Genomic DNA, 18,304 nt, shown 5'->3' on the forward strand with positions numbered 1-18,304 from the left:
GCTCATCATGAAAGCCTTGGACTGGAATCACTGCCAGCCCAGGGAGCAGGTGTGATGTGTGTGTCGCCCAGCAACCCCTGTCTTGGCTAGCTTATATAAGCATGTATTTCCTCCAGTGGTTCTGTTCTGGCAGTGTGGTAAATCAGTAGTGTACTGGCTGGCCTGTGATGCACATGCTGCGTGTCTAATGGAACCCTTTTCCCTACATCGTGCATTACTTTTGACCAGAGACCAAGCAGTGCACTATGTAGGGAGTAGGGTTCCATTTAGGATGCAGTCTGGGGCTTGGGTTTGTCCAATAGGTCAATAGCTGTGTTTGGTCTTTCGTGTCCAGGCTTGTTGACTGATGGCTGCTGCCTCTGATCTGCTGCATGACCTCAAGGCCTGCTGTAAATCTTTAGCCATCGTCTTCTGCTATCTTCCTCCACAGCCTTCTCCTACTCCCACCAGATACCTGGATGGAACTCATGTGGATATATCTTTTAATTGGGCTTATCCATTGGAGTAAATGTGACTCAGACTTGGCCTTAACGTCTTTAAAGTGCAACAGACCAGTGAGCCGGCTTGGCATGAATAACTCATGAATAACTCAGACTGCTGAGTTATTGAGGCCAAGCCGGCTCACTGGTCTGTTGCACTTTAAAGACGTTAAGGCCAAGGCCATTTACTGTGACTTATCCATGACATCAAATACATTCTTACACAAATGCGTGCATCCACGTGTGCCATCGCCCCCACGTTGATTTTATCCCCCCACACCAGACTCGATCAGGGCACGCAGGTTGAAGTATGAAAACAAACTCAGAACCAATTATATATATATTTTTTGGTTTTGAATTTTACCCCATTTTCTCCCCAATTTCGTGGTATCCAATTGTTTTTAGTAGCTACTATCTTGTCTCATTGATACAACTCCCATACGGGCTCGGGAGAGACGAAGGTTGAAAGTCATGCGTCCTCCGATACACAACCCAACCAAGCCGCACTGCTTCTTAACACAGCGCGCATCCAACCCGGAAGCCAGCCACAGTGTGTCGGAGGAAACAACGTGCACCTGGCACCCTTGATTAGCGCACACTGCACCCGGCCCGCCATAGGAGTCGCTGGTGCGCGATGAGACAAGGATATACTACCGGCCAACCCCTCCCTAGCCCGGACGACGCTAGGCCAATTGTGCGTCGCCCCACGGACCTCCCGGTCGCGGCCGGTTACGACAGAGCCTGGGCGCGAACCCAGAGTCTCTGGTGGCACAGCGCCCTTAACCACTGCGCCACCCGGGAGGTCCCCAATTATATTAATTTGGGGACAGGTCGAAAAGCATTAAACATTTATGGCAATTTAACTAGCCAGCTTGCTGTTGCTAGCTAATTTGTCCTGGGATATAAACATTGGGTTGTTATTTTACCTGAAGTGCACAAGATCCTCTACTCTGACAATTAATAAAACGGATAAACTGAATTTGTTTCTAGTCATCTCTCCTTATTCCATCAGGCTTATTCTTCTTATTTTGGACTTTATATGGCGGTTGGCTACCAACTTTAGGTGCATTACCGCAACTGACTGGAGTGTGGATCTAAGTTCATCTTTCAATCACCCACGTGGGTATATGCTTCTAAAAACCAATGAGAAGATGGGAGAGGTCGGACTTTCAGCGCATTGAGCATCACAAATAGAACCAATTTCTATTTTAGGGCCTGGCCACGCAGACGCTCGCTGATGCGCTCAAGCAGTGTGGGTGCAATGATTGAATAACATGTATGTGTACATTTATTTTGCAACGCACACGCATGCGATGTGTCAGCATGTTAGGGGAAAATGTATAGTGTTTGCCAAATATTAACATGCCAGTGTAGATACAAAGAAATGCAAGAACAGCTTAAGTGTGCTTAGTATTTCTGGTCTGCCGGTAAATGGTCTGGCCAGTAGCTATAAAATGTTTTGTTATTAAGTTGCAATGTGCTGAACCCAAAGGGCCTAGATCCCAAAATAGACTAACCCTTGCAAGTAAAAGGTAGCTTAACCTTGAACGAAACACTTCTCCAGACAACACAGGCTACATTCCAGACTGTCAATGGGGAAAATAAAACCAGAGTTTGAAAGCATCTGCATCCGGCCCACAAAATACAACACCAAGTCGGCTTAATTTATTGGCTTGCCTTTTTTCTGCCGTTACCTAGCAGCACCACCAAGCAACTCATTGTAGTATTTTTTACTATCTCTGTTCTCTGTCTTCTTTAACATGAGGCCCCCAGCCACTGGGCTGTCCAGGGTAGTGTTATAGGCTAGCCAGAAAGAGTCTGTTTCACTGTATATAACCTGTGGATAGCTAGTGGGTAGGAGTGGAAGACAGAGAAAGTGGCATAGCTAAATAGTCTAGAGTATAGGGAAAATGTTTTATCAGAGATCATGGTTCAAGAGATTTCCATGAAGGAATAGGCTATCACTTTCATTTTCACTTCTTTGTGTGGGATTTTGCTCTTTTTTTATTTGATTAATGAATTTTTACTGTTAATAACAAAGCTGCAGTATATATTGAAGATTTGTATTTTTTTCTGATATTTATTCAATGGAGTTTGCAAGTATCCTGAATTCTGCTGTCTTGGCTGACATGTGAAAGGGATTGTCATTCTGTGAACCTTTTTAACAATGGCTGACTCAAAGTCTAGAAGGAGCAAAAGGGAGCCTCAATCCTATCTCATATCAAACAGCGAGATTGTTGCATTCAAAGTATGTGTGAATGACTCTGTTGTATCCAGTCATTATCATTTGAATTTCTTTAATTATTAATCAGAATTTGGTTCCGCCTCTTGTCGAAGCAATCCATCCAGTTTGAATCTATACTGGGGTTGACTTGATGATACCTCTCTCTGTCTCTGTTTGCAGCAAAAGCTGAAAGAGGAGCGTGAGGCTAAGAGAGCTCAGCTGGATGGCAGACATGACTACATCCTCAGCATCGTGGCTTCCTGCCTGGGCCTGGAGAAGGCTGATGTGGAGGATGCCATTCTGGAGGGAACTCAGGTAGGGCATAACACTTCACTGTTCCACCTCCATCTATCCCCTACACTGTGGTCCCTTGTGACAGACTGTTGAGTAGCTGGCCACTGCTTGCGGATGCAACATTTGTTTCTGCACACCTGTATGTATGGTAATAACTTGTGAAAAAGTGATTTAATCAAGTAAAGGTCAATTCATTGTGGAAACAGTGATTGTGATGAACCTGTCTCCCATAGATTGAACGCATGGAGCAGTTCTTTGTGGCTGAGGGACTTCCTCATATTATGTTCTACTATCAGGATGTGGAGCCAGCTGAAGCAGGTGAGATGATTGACCATGAAGGGAAATAATAGGGGAATATAATAATAGCAGAGTAATAACACAGTTAATAGTAGAGTTACAGCTCAAAGACAAAGAGGCTGAAACTTGCAAGGCTTGAGTAATGTATATTACCCTTCTTCCGGTCGTAAAGATGATATAGTGGGTAACTGCTTTGTTTGTCTCCCTAGCAGGAGCAGCAGCTGTCTTGGCCCCAAACCGGAGTAAGAAGGCCAAGGTGTTTGTCACTGAGGGCAAAGATGTGGCTCTGACTGGTGTCTGTGTGTTCTTCACAAGAGCCAATCCCTCCAAGGCTATCACCTCTGAGAATGTCCACAGGGTGAGTCTTCACCTTACTATCCAACACAAGGCTCTTTAAGCCTGTTCCTGGAGAGCTACGTCCTGTAGGGTTTTCACCCCAACCCTAATCTAGCACACCTGATTCTAAAAATGAACTGATTGATAAACTGAATCAGATTAGTTACACTGGGATTGGATTGAAAACCTACAGGAGGGTAGCTCTCCGGGAACTGGGTTGGAGAACCCTGATCCAACACATAGTCGCAATTATATGTTTGATCAAGATTTATATGTCTAAAGGCTTAAACAATGTTTGTATAACAATGTTCTTATCATTCATAACACTATTTAACCTTGCCTTCAGGAAAACTGCTTAAAGAGTTTAAGGCTTAAAGCACACAATATTAGTAACAGTATGACAAGTCAGCCCAATCCTTGCTTCTAAAATAGTGTCATCCCCTGGCCTACTGTGTGGTCATGTCAATCTAAAATTCTCTGGCCCTGGTAGGAGGTGAATTTCAACATGCTGGACACCACAGAGGTAGGCCTGCTTAAAAGTGTGGAGCAGCTGCTGTCTGAGATCTTCATACCCAGCCTGAAGAAGATGGACCATGGCTGGGGAGAGCTGGCCAGTCCACAGGCACAGTCAGTTAAACAGGAATTCATCAGCTCACTGGACAGCTTTGTGTCTGTGCTGGCCGGGGCACAGGAAAGCCTACAGGAGAAGGTAGGTGACGTGAACGCTCAACAGACCTGGCTTCAAATACTATTTCAAATATCTAAATTACTTTCACATGCATTTCAAAGTACAGTGGCAAGAAAGAGTAGGAGAACCCTTTGGAAATACCTGGATTTCTGCATAAATTGGTCATAAAATTGGATCTGATCTTCATCTAGGTCACAACAATAGACAATCACAGTCTGCTTAAACTAATAACACACAAACAATTATACGTTTTCATGTCATTATTGAACACACCGTGTAAACATTCACAGTACAGGGTGGAAAAAGTATGTGAACCCCTTTGGCAGCAATAACCTCAACCAAAAGTTTTCTGTAGTTGCGGATCAAACCTGCACAACGGTCAGGAGGAATTTTGGACCATTCCTCTTTACAAAACTGTTTCAGTTCAGCAATATTTTTGGGATGTCTGGTGGGATGTCTGGTCTCTCTTGAGGTCATGCCACAGCATCTCAATCGGGTTGAGGTCAGGACTCTGACTGGGCCACTCTGGAAGGCGTATTTTCTTCTGTTAAAGCCATTCTGTTGTTGATTTATTTCTGTGTTTTGGGTTGTTGTCCTGTTGCATCACCCAACTTCTGTTGAACTTCAATTGGCAGACAGACAGCTGTTACGGTTTTCTTCTTCCTCTTCCTCTGAAGAGGAAGTGTAGCAGTGATCGGAGGACCAAAATGCAGCGTGGTTATTTCGATACATCTTTAATCAAAGATAAACACGAACAATACAAAAACAATAAACGTAACGTGAAAACCTAAACAGCCTTATCTGGTGCAAACAAACACAGAGACAGGAACAATCACCCACGAAACACTCAAAGAATATGGCTGCCTAAATATGGTTCCCAATCAGAGACAATGATAATCACCTGCCTCTGATTGAGAACCACTCCAGGCAGCCATTGACTATTCTAGACAACCCCACTAACCACTATCCCATAACCTACAACAAACTCCTAGACAAAACACACCACATAAAATAACCCATGTCACACCTGGCCTGATCAAAATAATAAAGAAAACACAAAATACTAAGACCAGGGCGTGACAACAGCATAACATTCTCCTGCAAAATGTCCTGATAAACTTGGGAATTCATTTTCCCATCGATGATAGCAAGCTGTCCAGGCCCTGAGGCAGCAAAGCAGCCCCAAGACATGATGCTGCCTCCACCTGGTGTGCTGTCTTTTTTTCTCCACACAGAGTGTTGTGTGTTCCTTCCAAACAACTCAACTGTCCACAGAATATTTTGCCAGTAGCACTGTGGAACATCCAGGTGCACTTTTGCAAACTTCAGATGTGCAGCAATGGTTTTTTTGGACAGCAGGGGCTTCTTGCGCGGTGTTCTCCCATGAACACCATTCTTGTTTAGTGTTTTACATATCATTCGCTCGTCAACAGAGATGTTAGCATGTTCCAGAGATTTATTTTTTTATTTTATTTTTTTATATTTTATTTTTGCATTTTCCAATTAAGAACATTCAAAACAAAAGTGAAAAGATATTAGACAACGATAGGACAAAGTGACAGTAACAGACGAACGTAACAAAAATAAATTATAATTATAGTTATATAAAAAACATACAATAATAAAAAATAATAAAAATATTTTGAAAAGAATAACGAGACATTGGATCACCTGCCGTAGGCTACATAATACACATTACGTGTGAAACATTATGTGAGGATTATATATAGATTCAATCAATGAGATGTGGGGGGAGATTCTCCATATAGTCAATAAAAGGTTGCCAAATTCTGTAAAATGTATTTAACTTATTCCTCAAGCAGTAAGTGATTTTCTCCAAAGGGATACAACTATTAACTTCCGAAAGCCACATTGCAACTGGCAGGGAGGAATCCAATTTCCATTTCAAGGCAATACATTTCTTGGCAATCGCGAGCAATATTTCTGTTAGCTTTATAGTATGGCTTTGCCTAAGATTGGTGTTAGTAAAGTTACCCAGTAGACAGACCTCCGGGTCTAAAGGGAATGCAACCCTGTGAATTGAGGATATGGTATCGCATACCCCCTGCCAGAAACCGTGTAGTTTCGAACACTGCCAAGTGGAATGGAGGAATGTTCCTTCATCTGAGCCACATCTAAAACATAGGGAGGAGATATCTGGATTGAACCTGTGCAGTCTAGATCGGGGGATATAGAGCTGATGGAGGAAATTAAACTGGATCAGTCTGTATCTGGAGTTCAATGTGGATGTAACCCCATCCCTGCACAGGTCACTCCATAGATCCTCATCAAGATCAATACCCAGATCTCTCTCCCATCTAAGTCGGGGTTTATCTAGCCCAGGCAGTGTTAGTCCTGACATAAGAGCATTGTAAACACGGGAAATGGTCTTGAACAGTGGTTGGTCTGCGTGGCAGAGTTGTTCAATAGGTGACATCTTAGGTAGGTTCCATTGTCCCTTGAGAGTCACCCTAATAAAGTTTCATAGTTGTAGGTAGCTAAAGAAGTCCCTGTTAGGCAAGTGGTATTTCTGTTTCAGCTGATCAAAAGACATAAGAACTCCCTCCTCGTAACAATGTTGAGCGTCTGCTAAATGACTTAAATGTAAATGTAAATGTTCCAGAAGAGTGATCCCCTTATCAGACCATGGTCTAAAGTTACTATTCTGGAAAAACATAGGGATCAATCTATTGTTCCATAAAGGGGTTTTAGGGGAAAGGAATCCCCCTCGTCCGAACAGCTCATGCAGCTTGCACCATGCCAGGACAGAATGTATGATTAAAGGGTTGTCTGTGATGGTTTTTATTTTTTTTTAAATGCTGCGGGAACAGGGATAGGGAGAGATTGAAACAGATATAGAAACCTGGGCAGGACATTCATTTTAATTACATTGATTCTACCCAGTAGAGTGAGAGGTAAGTCCATCCATTTACAAAGGTCAACCTCCACCTTTTGCATCAAACTGGCCAGATTGAGTTTATAGAGGTTGTTCAGATTACCATCCACCATTATGCCCAAATATGTGAAGCCCATAGGAGACCATCTAAAAGGAAATTTGTGCTTGATGGTATGATGGTCAAAGACAGACAACGGTAAGATTTCGCTTTTATCAAGATTGACCTTATATCCAGAGAAAGAACTATAACACTGTGTAGTAGGATCTGCAAGTGAGAGAGGGAGTGTTCTGGGTTTGTTAGGAATAAGATAAGGTCGTCCGCAAAGAGTGATAATTTATGGGTATGGGGGCCCACCTCAAAGCCATGTATGTCAGGGCACGTTCTAATAGCCTCAGTCAACGGTTCGATGGCGAGGGCAAAGAGGTGGGGGCTAATTGGGCAACCTTGTCTGTTCCCCCTATAGAGAGGGAAAGAGGAGGAAGTAATCCCATTGGTAGCAATCCTAGCTTTAGGAGATTTGTAGAGTGATTTTATCAAATTTACAAACACGGTACCTAAACCGAACTTTTCCAAGACGCGAAAGAGGTATGGCCATTCAACCCTATCAAAGGCCTTTTCAGCGTCGAGGGAGACTGCGACACCAGGTATTTTGTTTTTGTTAGCAAGGTGAATTATATCAAAGAACCTTCTGAGATTATTGGAGGACAATCTATTAATTATGAAGCCAGTCTGATCTGGGTTGACCAACAGGGGAAGACATGACTCCAGTCTCTTAGATAGCATATTGGTGACCAGTTTACAATCTGTGTTAAGGAGAGAGTTTGGTCTATAGGAGGCGCACTTTAGCAGGTTTTTCCCTTTCTTGTGGATTACAATAATCACTGCTTGAGAGAAGGACTCTGGAAAGCAGTTGTCTTCTCTGGCTTTTTTAAGTACCTCCATAAGGTAGGGGACCAACAGCTCCCTAAATTCTTTATAGAACTCTGGAGGGAAGCCATCCTCCCCAGGAGATTTATTAGAAGGTAAGGATTTAATGGCCTCCAACAATTCAGGGACTGAGAAGTGTTCACTCAGGCGCTCGCTGTCTTCCCCTGACAGGCATGGGAGGTTGAGAGAGGAGAGAAAGGAGTCTATCTCTGATAGATCATCGCTTGATTGGGAAGTGTAGAGGTCTTCATAGTATTTCTTAAAAGTATTATTAATTTCAGTAGGGTCGAAAGATATCTCTTTAGTGATAGTTTCTATGGCATTAATTGTCCTCTTACTTTCCTCTGCTTTCAGTTGCCATGCCAATACTTTGTGAGCTTTCTCTCCAAGCTCATAATAACGCTGTTTTGATTTAGTGATGGCCCTCTCAGCTTGATATGTGTTCAGAATATTATATTTAAGTTTTTTATTTACCAAAAGCCTGTATAGATCTTTAGTCGGGCCTCTTTGGTAGGTTTTCTCTAGCTCGGAGATTTCAGATTCAAGGGCACTCAGTTCCGCACCATGTGTTTTCTTCAGCCATTTAGTATAGGAAATAATCTGTTCCCTCAGGTAGGACTTCAATGTGTCCCAAAGAACGAAGCTGTCAGGAGCAGAGGGTTTGTTTGTCAAAGTAAAAATATTGATCTGCTCTTTGATGAATGCACAAAATTCAGGTTGCTTTAGAAGTATAGAATTTAGTCTCCATCTATATGCTCAATTTACCTTGGTAGGAATGGAGATTGATAATACCAGAGGAGAACGGTCACTCAGCAATCTGGGGAGATACTCGACATCTAACTCTCTATGAAACAGTTGTGTCGAAAGTAAAAAGTTATCTATGCGTGTGTGTGTCTTGTGTGGGTGTGAATAAAAAGAGTAGTCCCTATCCTGTGGGTGCAACTGTCTCCAGATGTCTAGTAAATTGAGATCTTTTATGAATGACATGGTGAGCTTGCCGGCTTTGGTAAGAAATGAGGGTTTATCAGAAGACCTATCAAGAACTGTATCTAAGCAAAAATTAAAATCTCCTCCAACCAGTAGCCATCCTGGTGGTGCTTGAGCAACCTGGAGGAAGACATTCTGAATAAACATATGGTCATCGAAGTTAGAAGCATAAATATTCAATAGGGTCCAAGACTCTGAAAACATATGCCCCTGCACCAAAACAAACCTGCAAGAGGGATCAGAAATGGTGTTGTTGACGCAGAAGGGGATGTGTCTACTTATCAAAATTGCAGTTCCTCTTGCTTTGGAGTTAACAGAGGATGCAAAAATTTGTCCTACCCATTCCCTCTTCAATTTCTTGTGTTCACTGGCTGTAAGATGTGTTTCTTGTCAGCCTTTAATTTCTTAAGGTATGTATAGACTCTTTTCCTTTTAATCGGGCTGTTAAGACCTTTTACGTTGAATGTGACATATTTTAGTGGATTAAGCATAGGTTGGGTTTCAAATATGTAACTGAATAGAAATCTATCATATGCAGATAATTAGGAAATGTTTCAACTTTGGTTTGAGCACAAAAGTGACTCTTTAGGAAGGAAACAATAAACGTAGAAAAAAGGAATAAAAAATAAATAAAAATCCCACCCACCCCGATTGTCAGACTAGAACAACAGTTCCAACAATCAAACATGAATACACTTGTAGAGATACATTGCTGCTCGCTTTCCATCTTGCTCTTACTAGCTAAACCTTGGCGTAAACTAAAACCTGCGAGCTCTCTAAATTGAAAACAAACGTTGTGAATAGATATTTATGGCTGAATATTTACTACCCACGGTAAGGGCTGCTTGAGTCTCTTTACGAAAGATTAACATAAATGAGGGGGAAAGCAGTGGGCCTAAACCCACTTATTGCTTCGCCCAGTAGATATGGACTAAACCAAAATATACTCTCCTGTAACTGTAATAGAACTCACCCCGGGAAGATACGGTTAGTTGAAAATGTACAAATCAATTAAAGTGATCAATCCGGATAAGAGAAAACAAACAAACTGAATTTTATCCCCCAGGGAGACCGTCCTGGCTCAGACTCAGACGTTGCTCAGTTCTTTGAGAAAAGTGTGCACTTCTCCCGGTGTGTTGAAGAGATGGCTTCGGCCTTTGTACTGAACTTTCATTCGCGCAGGGTGGATGAGGTAGCCGGTGATGTTCTTCTCCTTCAGTGCTTTGGCGGCAGGTCTGAACTGCTTGCGGCGTCTGGCGAGGTCCGCGCTCATATCCGGGAAAAGGCTGACCCTCTTCCCATCGATGGCGATGTCCCCCCTGCGAGTTGTAGTATCTTCTCTCTGTCTTGGAAACGGAGAAACCTGATCAGGACGGCTCGTGGGGGCTCATCTGGCCGGGGTTTCGGCGCTGATGTTCTGTGGGCGCGTTCAATTTCCAGCGGCTTGGTGAAGTTGGTTATGCCTAGGACCTCCGGGATCCATTGAGTGAAGAAACGGACCGGGTCACGGCCCTCGCTGTCCTCTTTCAATCCCACCACACGGATATTACTACGTCTACTCTGGTTCTCCATCTGATCTACTTTGTTTTTGAGGTAGGCATTGTCCTTTTGCAGTTGTGTCAAGACCTGGTCATGTCTAGCGATGGTATCTTCAACTGTGCTAATGCGCAGCTCTGCCTCAGTCGTTCTCAAAAGGATATCATTCATGGAGGATTTCAGGTCGTCAATGGAAGAATGGAGTTCAGCCGATTTCTTATCGATTTTCAGAGAAAGACCTCTGTTACCATCCTGAATTTCCCAGAGGAGAGTAGCCAGCATGTCGGCAGGCTCGCAAGAGGCTGCTGAGAGCAACAGTCTGGAACTGTCGTCTGAGTTATGAGGGCTAATGCTAATCTTGCTAGCTGTAGCGTTATCGTTATCTTGGGAATCAACAACGTTTTGGTCGTCCTTCTTGCCTCTCGGTCGGAGGTCCATGGCTCTTTGGGAAGGTAAGTACTTGACAATTTATCAGCCGATGTTAGAATATTGTTTCAACGTTGTTATTTAGGTAAAAATAGAATAACTTTGAAGAGCTCGGTTTGTCAACGTCTGCTCAGCTCCGCGGCATCACGTGTCTCCTCTAGGATTCTTTTTAACCTCATTGAACATTCTGCGTTGTGCTCTTGCAGTCATCTTTGCAGGACGGCTACTCCTAGGGAGAGTAGCAACAGTGCTGAACTTTCTCCATTTATAGACAGTTTATCTTACCGTGGACTGATGCACATCAAGGCTTTTAGAAATACTTTTATAACCCTTTCCAGCTTTATGCAAGTCAACCATTCTTAATCTTACGTCTTCTGAGATCTCTTTTGTTCGAGGCATTGGTTCACATCAGGCAATGCTTCTTGTGAATAGCAAACTCAAATGCTGTGAGTGTTTTTTTTATAGGACAAGGCAGCTCTAACCAACTTCCCCAATGTCATCTCATTGATTGGACTCCAGGTTAGCTGACTCCAATTAGCTTTTGGAGAAGTCATTCGACTAGGGGTTTTCATACTTTTTCCAACCTACACTTTGAATGTTTAAATTATGTATTCAATATAAACAACAAAATACGATCATATGTGTGTTATTAGTTTAAGCACACTATGTTTGTCTATTGTTGTGACTTAGATGAATTGATGACCAATTTATGCAGAAATACAGGTAATTCCAAAGGGTTCATGTAATGCTCCGGGTGTCGTGGGTGTGGAGTCAGACGCAGGAGACAGAGAGTGCAAGGCTGTGCTCTTTTAATGCACCAACGCACCACAGGGTGCTCACAATAATAACGGCCCCAAACAGGGGGAATGAGAAAGGTACAACTGAAATTTCATGACCAGGAACAAACACGTTCCTCTACAGGTGCTACCAATAAACATACAAGGAGGGGGAGGAAAGACAATCAGTGGCAGCTAATAGGCCGGTGACGACGACCGCCGAGCACCACCCGCCCGGGAAGGGAAACCACCCTCGGTCGGACTCGTGACAGTTCACATACTTTTTCTTGCCACTGTAATTATTCAGACGTGTTTTATTTGAAAAGACATGTCGTTGAATATTGGAATGTATTTGGAAAACTCAAATACACTGACTCAAATACACTCCCATGTATTTAACCCAGGTATTTGAAAATAATATTTGAAATAAGTATTTGAAAATACTTTCAAAAAGTATGCTATTTATAGAAAATTATTTGAAAATACTTAAAAATAATTCCAATAGATGTGGTTGATTTGGGCCACATTATTTGAAAATACTCAAATACACAGAATATAAGTATTTAAACAACAAATAATCAAATACACACACACACACACACACACTCACATGCTTATCAAAATAAACAAATATAATTTTGCAATTACTAATATACGGATATACAATTGATATCATTAATCATTTAATTTAGGTGAATCTAAAAGAATGTGACGAATTTGACCTGAAGACACTGAAAGGCCCGCCTGACTTCATTGCTGTGGCTAACAGCACAGAGGCAACAGAGAAGATAGAGGCCTGTATGAAAGTGTGGATCAAACAGATTGAACAGGTAAAATAGATTGAACCTCAATAGCATCATGCACACTTATCCCCTCCGTGGACCTGTTTTATTGTGGGTGGAGGTGTGCGTTTAATATAGTCAATACAATACAACTTTATTTATCCTCTCAGGGGAAATTACATCAAGATCCACCACATCTAACACAGTGTATAGATATTGCATTCCCCGATCAGCAGTGATTGTGTTGTATCCAGGTGCTGGCTGAGAGTGACCAGCTGAGGAAGGAGGCAGATGACCTGGGGCCGCGGGCCGAGCTGGACCACTGGAAGAAACGCATGTCCCGCTTCAACTACCTCCTGGACCAGCTGAAGAGCCCCGATGTCAAATCTGTCCTGGGCGTTCTCATGATGGCCAAGTCAAAACTCATCAAGGTGAGCAAGCTGTTACACCCTGTCCTCCGTAACACAGGAGTAGATGTTAAAGGCCTGCTAATAAAATGTTAAAATATCAATTTCGATTTTTGCTACATGAGACTCGTTCATGGGAGCCAGTCACATAAACAAATTAAGTAAAGTACTCCTCTATGCTTACTGAACATGGCTCTCATATCTGAATTCAGTTGGTGTTTTCTGTACTACTGTAGCAGAATAGGTACAGTGCATGTTTGATGACTGTATCTGTCCCACCAGTCCTGGCGAGAGCTGGACACCAGGATCACTGACTCAGCCAACGAGGCCAAGGACAATGTGAAGTACCTCTACACTCTGGAGAAGTTCTGTGACCCGCTCTACAACAGTGATCCTGTGAGAGACTAATATTGTATCGTTTTCAATATAACAACTAATTTTCCTCTAAGATTTACTAACTACAGACTTACATAGTTTGCCAGTTTCCCAGGCCAAACAGATTATGCTTAATCCTGGACTAAGAAGAACCCTCAATTTAAAACCTTTTAGTCCAGGACTAAGCTTAATCTGTGAAACCGGTCCTCTATGTATATCGATCTTAATGGATTTGAAAATTCATCATTGTATGATTGTATTGATTGCTAAATGAACGCAGGTGTCGATGGTGGAGGCCATTCCAGGCCTGATCAATGCCATCCGGATGATCCACAGTATCTCCCGCTACTACAACACCTCAGAGAAGATCACCTCCCTGTTTGTCAAGGTCATTATTGCCAAGATAGTGTATTTAACCACCAAGAAGAAGAGGTGACTGTAAATCTCGCTCACAATTAAAAGCTGCCAGATGTATTACATTTAATCATTAGGAGTGTATTGAAATCAATCTTGTCAATTCTTCTTTGATGTTCTTGGTGCATTTGGCCGCACCACCTGGTCTCATATTAGCTGAAGTGCTGTCTACCTCCGTCCCAAGCCTGTTAACCAGTCATCCCATTGAGATTACTTATTAGAGTGGCACGTGAAATGTATCCTTTTTTCTTCGGTATCTCCATGTCTTAGGTTACCAACCAGATGATTACAGCATGTAAGGCTTACATCACCAACAACGGTTCTGCGTCCATATGGGACCAGCCTCAGGGTGTTGTAGCTGAGAAACTGAAAGCTGCTATCCACCTAAACCAGGTACTGCTTTCAACACACTATAACCAGATCATTTAAAATACTGTGCTAAATCAAGGAACAAAGAAATGTGCTTTTTGAAAGTACAGGCCCTTAAGAGCTTTAATGTATAAAATAATATATTATATCTAGTGTAATACCACCACATCCTTTACGCACTTCTCACAAATTAACTATTTTACAGTGTAACTTCCTTTCCATGCTCCTCCAATGACTTTTCATCTGGATCCCATCTATCTCATTATAGGAGTACCAGAAGTGCTTCCACAAGACCAAGGAGAAGCTGGAGCAGAGTCCCTCCGAGAGGCAGTTTGATTTCAGTGAGATGTACATCTTTGGGAAGTTTGAGACGTTCCAACGACGCCTCTACAAGATCCTGAACATGTTCAGCACCATCACTACTTACTCAGCCCTACAGGACTCCAAGATAGAAGGCCTGGAAACTATGGCAACCACTTTTCAGGTATATTGTTGGGAGATTAGAATAGTTTGTAGACCTTACCTTTTTAGGCATGACCTTTTTTGACGTTACCTTTTTAGATGTTACCCTTTTAGACATGACTTAACACATTGCATTTTTATACGTTACCTTTTTATACATTACCTTTTTATACGTTAACTTTTTAGACATTACCGTTTTAAATGTTACCTTTTTAGATGTTACCCTTTTAGACATGACTTAACACATTGTATTTCTATACGTTACCTTTTTAAACATTACATTTTTAGACGTTACTGTTTAATGTTACCTTTTTAACTTTACTTTTTTAGACGTTACATTTTTAGACGTTACTGTTTAATGTTACCTTTTTAACTTTACTTTTTTAGACGTTACATTTTTAGACGTTTTCTTTTCAGACATTTGCATTTTACACCTTTTTAGATGTTTTTCCTTGCAACTGTAGTAATGTTATATCTGCTCTTTCTATTGCTTCCACTGGACAGACTGCAGAAATGCAGGGGAAATGGGAGGTAACTTTACCACAAGTTTTTTTGTCCTTGTTTTTGTCCATCAGTGCATGCCTCATCATCATTATCACCAACTCTACCAAGCATATAGCCATACTAAACTCCTAACTGTCTCTCTTTCTAAAAGAGCTGCAAAATCTGGAACCCTACAAATAAGCCGGGCTCGACAATCTGGACCCTCTCTTTATAAAATGATCCACCGCAATTGTTGCAACCCATATTACTCGCCTGTTCAACCTTGCTTTCGTATCGTCTGAGATCCCTAAAGATTTGAAAGCTGCCACGGTCACCCCCCTCTTCAAAGGGGGTGACACTCTATTACTAAGTCCTGATGGCCTTTTGTTGAAGTTGACAGTTTGTTCACAGGAGCCAGAATATACATATTTTATGGTAAGCTGCTCATTGGAGAAATGACTGCTATTTTATACACTGCCTTTCATCCCTGCCATTGTATATGGAGGATCTTTAAATAGGGATGGTGTCCAGCCAGAAGCTGCATGTCATCGTCATTCTACATTCTATATTATGTGGCCTACTACTCTGATTAAAATGAAATTAAACCCAACAGTCTCGCAACATTCAACGGAAACATTGTTGACAGTCTTTTGGCTTTGGTTGGAATGAATACAGACACAAGAAATGATCAAAAGCCTCAAGAGCTTTGGAAAGAATGGAAAAATAACCTGTCTGCCTTTTATTTTCAGAGCATTGTATTGAGCATGAAGAAAAAGCACTACAGTTTCCTTGATCAGAGAAGAACAGACTTCGATCAGGACTATGATGAGTTTTGTAAAAATACCACTGACTTGCATGTAAGTTTACACTTAATAACAAATTTAACAGTAAATCATAACACAACATATCTAAATAATCTCCTAATTTACTTGCACAATTGTTTGTTATGTTCATTTGCTTTCAGAATCAGCTGAAGACATTCATGGATAACACTTTCGATACGATTCAAAACACAGAGAGGGCTTTGAATGTACTCAAAACATTTGAAAGGTACTGTCATTTCAGTCCACCTCTATGTCAAACTAACCTTCAATTTATTTCAGTCCTTTTAACAGCCATTTCATTCATTCTCCATTTGATATCATAATCTCCCCTTACATCACCAAGACTGGGTATTCCAGACCTGGGCATCGATGAGAAGTACCAGCGGATCCTTCAGAACTATGGGAGAGACATAGAGATGGTGTCCCGTAACTACACCAAGCAGAAGATGGATCCTCCCATTGGCCGGGACCTTCCCCCGGTAGCCGGTAAGATCCTGTGGGCCCGCCAGCTGTACCGGAGGATCCAGGAACCCATGGATCTGTTTCAGGAATCACCTGGGGTGATGGCTACGCCCGAGGCCAAATGCATCATCAGGAACTACAACAGGGTGGCCAGGGTGCTGCTGGAGTTTGAGATGCTCTACCACAGTGGATGGATGAAACAGGTGAGACAGGGCCCCTCCTGGTTGTCTTATTTATTGTGATCTTAAAGGCAAAACAGATTCTTAAAACAGCATTCTTACTCTGAGACTCTTAATACGGTCTCTGGAGTACTGGCTGGACTTATACTCCAGTAGCATAGCTGCGTTAACTGTTACTGTGATTAATGTTGATCTGTACCTTATCTGTAGCCTGGTCCCAGATCTGTTTGTGCTGTCATAGTTGGCAAGACTGATATTACTTTTGATTGACTTGTTGATTTCCCACAGACATACTGTAGATGACTCATATCACTCATACACTCTCTTGCTCTCTCTCTCCCTCTCTCTCACACACACGTTCTCACTCCCCAGATTGAGGAGGTCAGACTGGGCCTCCAGGCCTCTTTACTGGTCAAATGTCCCGATACGGGGGACCTGTTTGTCAACTTTGACCCCCAGATCCTGACTCAGATTAGGGAGACAGACTGCATGACCAGGATGAGGCTGGATATTCCTCCCTTTGCCGCCATCTTACAGCAGAAACAAGATGCCCTCAAGAAGAACTACAACAAGCTGCAGGTACACTAGTTTTTCCATGATGCCTTTTGATCAACTGCATATTGAGCATGATACTGTATCCTGTATCTTTAAAAAGGTTTATGTACACTCAACAGTAATAAAAGGGCTGTCATTTCAATTAATTTTGAATTGAGTACAAAGTCCAATGAGATGGGATTTAGTCAGTAGAATCTTAATGCGAAGATTAGAAGACATTATAATGCCAGGAATGAAGTAAAGTGTTATTACTCATTTCTCTATTTCTGACGCCCATCCACAGCTGGTTCTGACGGAGAACGCCAGGGTCCGGGCAAAGATACAGAGTGCCTTTGGGCAACTGGTGATGCCTCATGTTGCTAAGGTGGACGAAGCCATTCTGCCAGGCCTGACCTCCCTCAACTGGACCTCACTGAACATTGAGAAATACCTCAGCCGCATCAACAGTGCTCTCAGTATGTAACCATGTCCAATCTAACCTTGTCAGCACTGTACTGTGCTCTGTCATAGCACCATACTATAAAACGGCAGAACAATCTCACCACAATAACCAGAACAGTAAGCACACCTAAACTTTGACGTCATTTGATCGCAGTTAATTGTGCCTGATCAACTCATGTCAAATATCCCATTGGAAAAAGTTATATCTGCTGTCCCAGTGAGCAAAGCTGATTGTAACTGCTGTTTCCTTGTGACCCCTGGTGACACTGTGGACCTGTGTGTCCAGTGGACCTGGAGCTGCTAATGGACAGAGTGAATGACCTGGTGGAGTTCAGGATAGACGCTGTGCTGCAAGAGATGAGTGGAGCCACACTGTGGGTTCTGCCCCTGGAGGAACCTTTCAGCTGTGAAGAGTTCGTTCAGACCACCAGGGTAAACAAAGATTCCCTCTGTATTATATGTTAAACACATACACTACCGTTCAAAAGTTTGGGGTCACTTAAAAATGTCCTTGTTTTTGAAAGAAAGGCACATTTTTCATCCATTAAAATAACCTCAAATTGATCAGAAATACAGTGTAAACATTGTTAATGTTGTAAATGACTACTGTAGCTGGAAACAGCTGAGTTCAGTTGGTCAGGTGTAGTGGCTAGTTGGAACAAAATGGTGCAGTACCTGCAGCAC

At 42.3% G+C, this 18,304-nt stretch overlaps 1 protein-coding gene across 4 annotated transcripts in view; it reads left to right on the top strand.

Annotated features, from left to right (window-relative positions):
• Positions 1-18,304, top strand: part of dnah5 (dynein, axonemal, heavy chain 5) — a 72,981-nt gene that overhangs the window by 5,349 nt on the left and 49,328 nt on the right. For 3 of the 4 annotated variants that reach the window (XM_052494474.1, XM_052494476.1, XM_052494477.1), the window contains exons 2-17: positions 2,884-3,018; positions 3,231-3,315; positions 3,504-3,652; positions 4,121-4,339; positions 12,560-12,697; positions 12,904-13,080; positions 13,339-13,452; positions 13,712-13,819; positions 14,116-14,238; positions 14,483-14,698; positions 15,909-16,016; positions 16,124-16,209; positions 16,327-16,648; positions 16,997-17,203; positions 17,463-17,634; positions 17,907-18,052. In XM_052494474.1, coding sequence (XP_052350434.1) covers positions 2,884-3,018; positions 3,231-3,315; positions 3,504-3,652; positions 4,121-4,339; positions 12,560-12,697; positions 12,904-13,080; positions 13,339-13,452; positions 13,712-13,819; positions 14,116-14,238; positions 14,483-14,698; positions 15,909-16,016; positions 16,124-16,209; positions 16,327-16,648; positions 16,997-17,203; positions 17,463-17,634; positions 17,907-18,052 — 2,505 coding nt within the window. The remainder of the gene's footprint in view (positions 1-2,883; positions 3,019-3,230; positions 3,316-3,503; positions 3,653-4,120; positions 4,340-12,559; positions 12,698-12,903; positions 13,081-13,338; positions 13,453-13,711; positions 13,820-14,115; positions 14,239-14,482; positions 14,699-15,908; positions 16,017-16,123; positions 16,210-16,326; positions 16,649-16,996; positions 17,204-17,462; positions 17,635-17,906; positions 18,053-18,304) is intronic. The other variant, XM_052494475.1, reaches the window with a different exon arrangement.

This window comes from Oncorhynchus keta, chromosome 34 (assembly GCF_023373465.1).
Source record: "Oncorhynchus keta strain PuntledgeMale-10-30-2019 chromosome 34, Oket_V2, whole genome shotgun sequence".
NCBI lineage: Eukaryota > Metazoa > Chordata > Actinopteri > Salmoniformes > Salmonidae > Oncorhynchus > Oncorhynchus keta.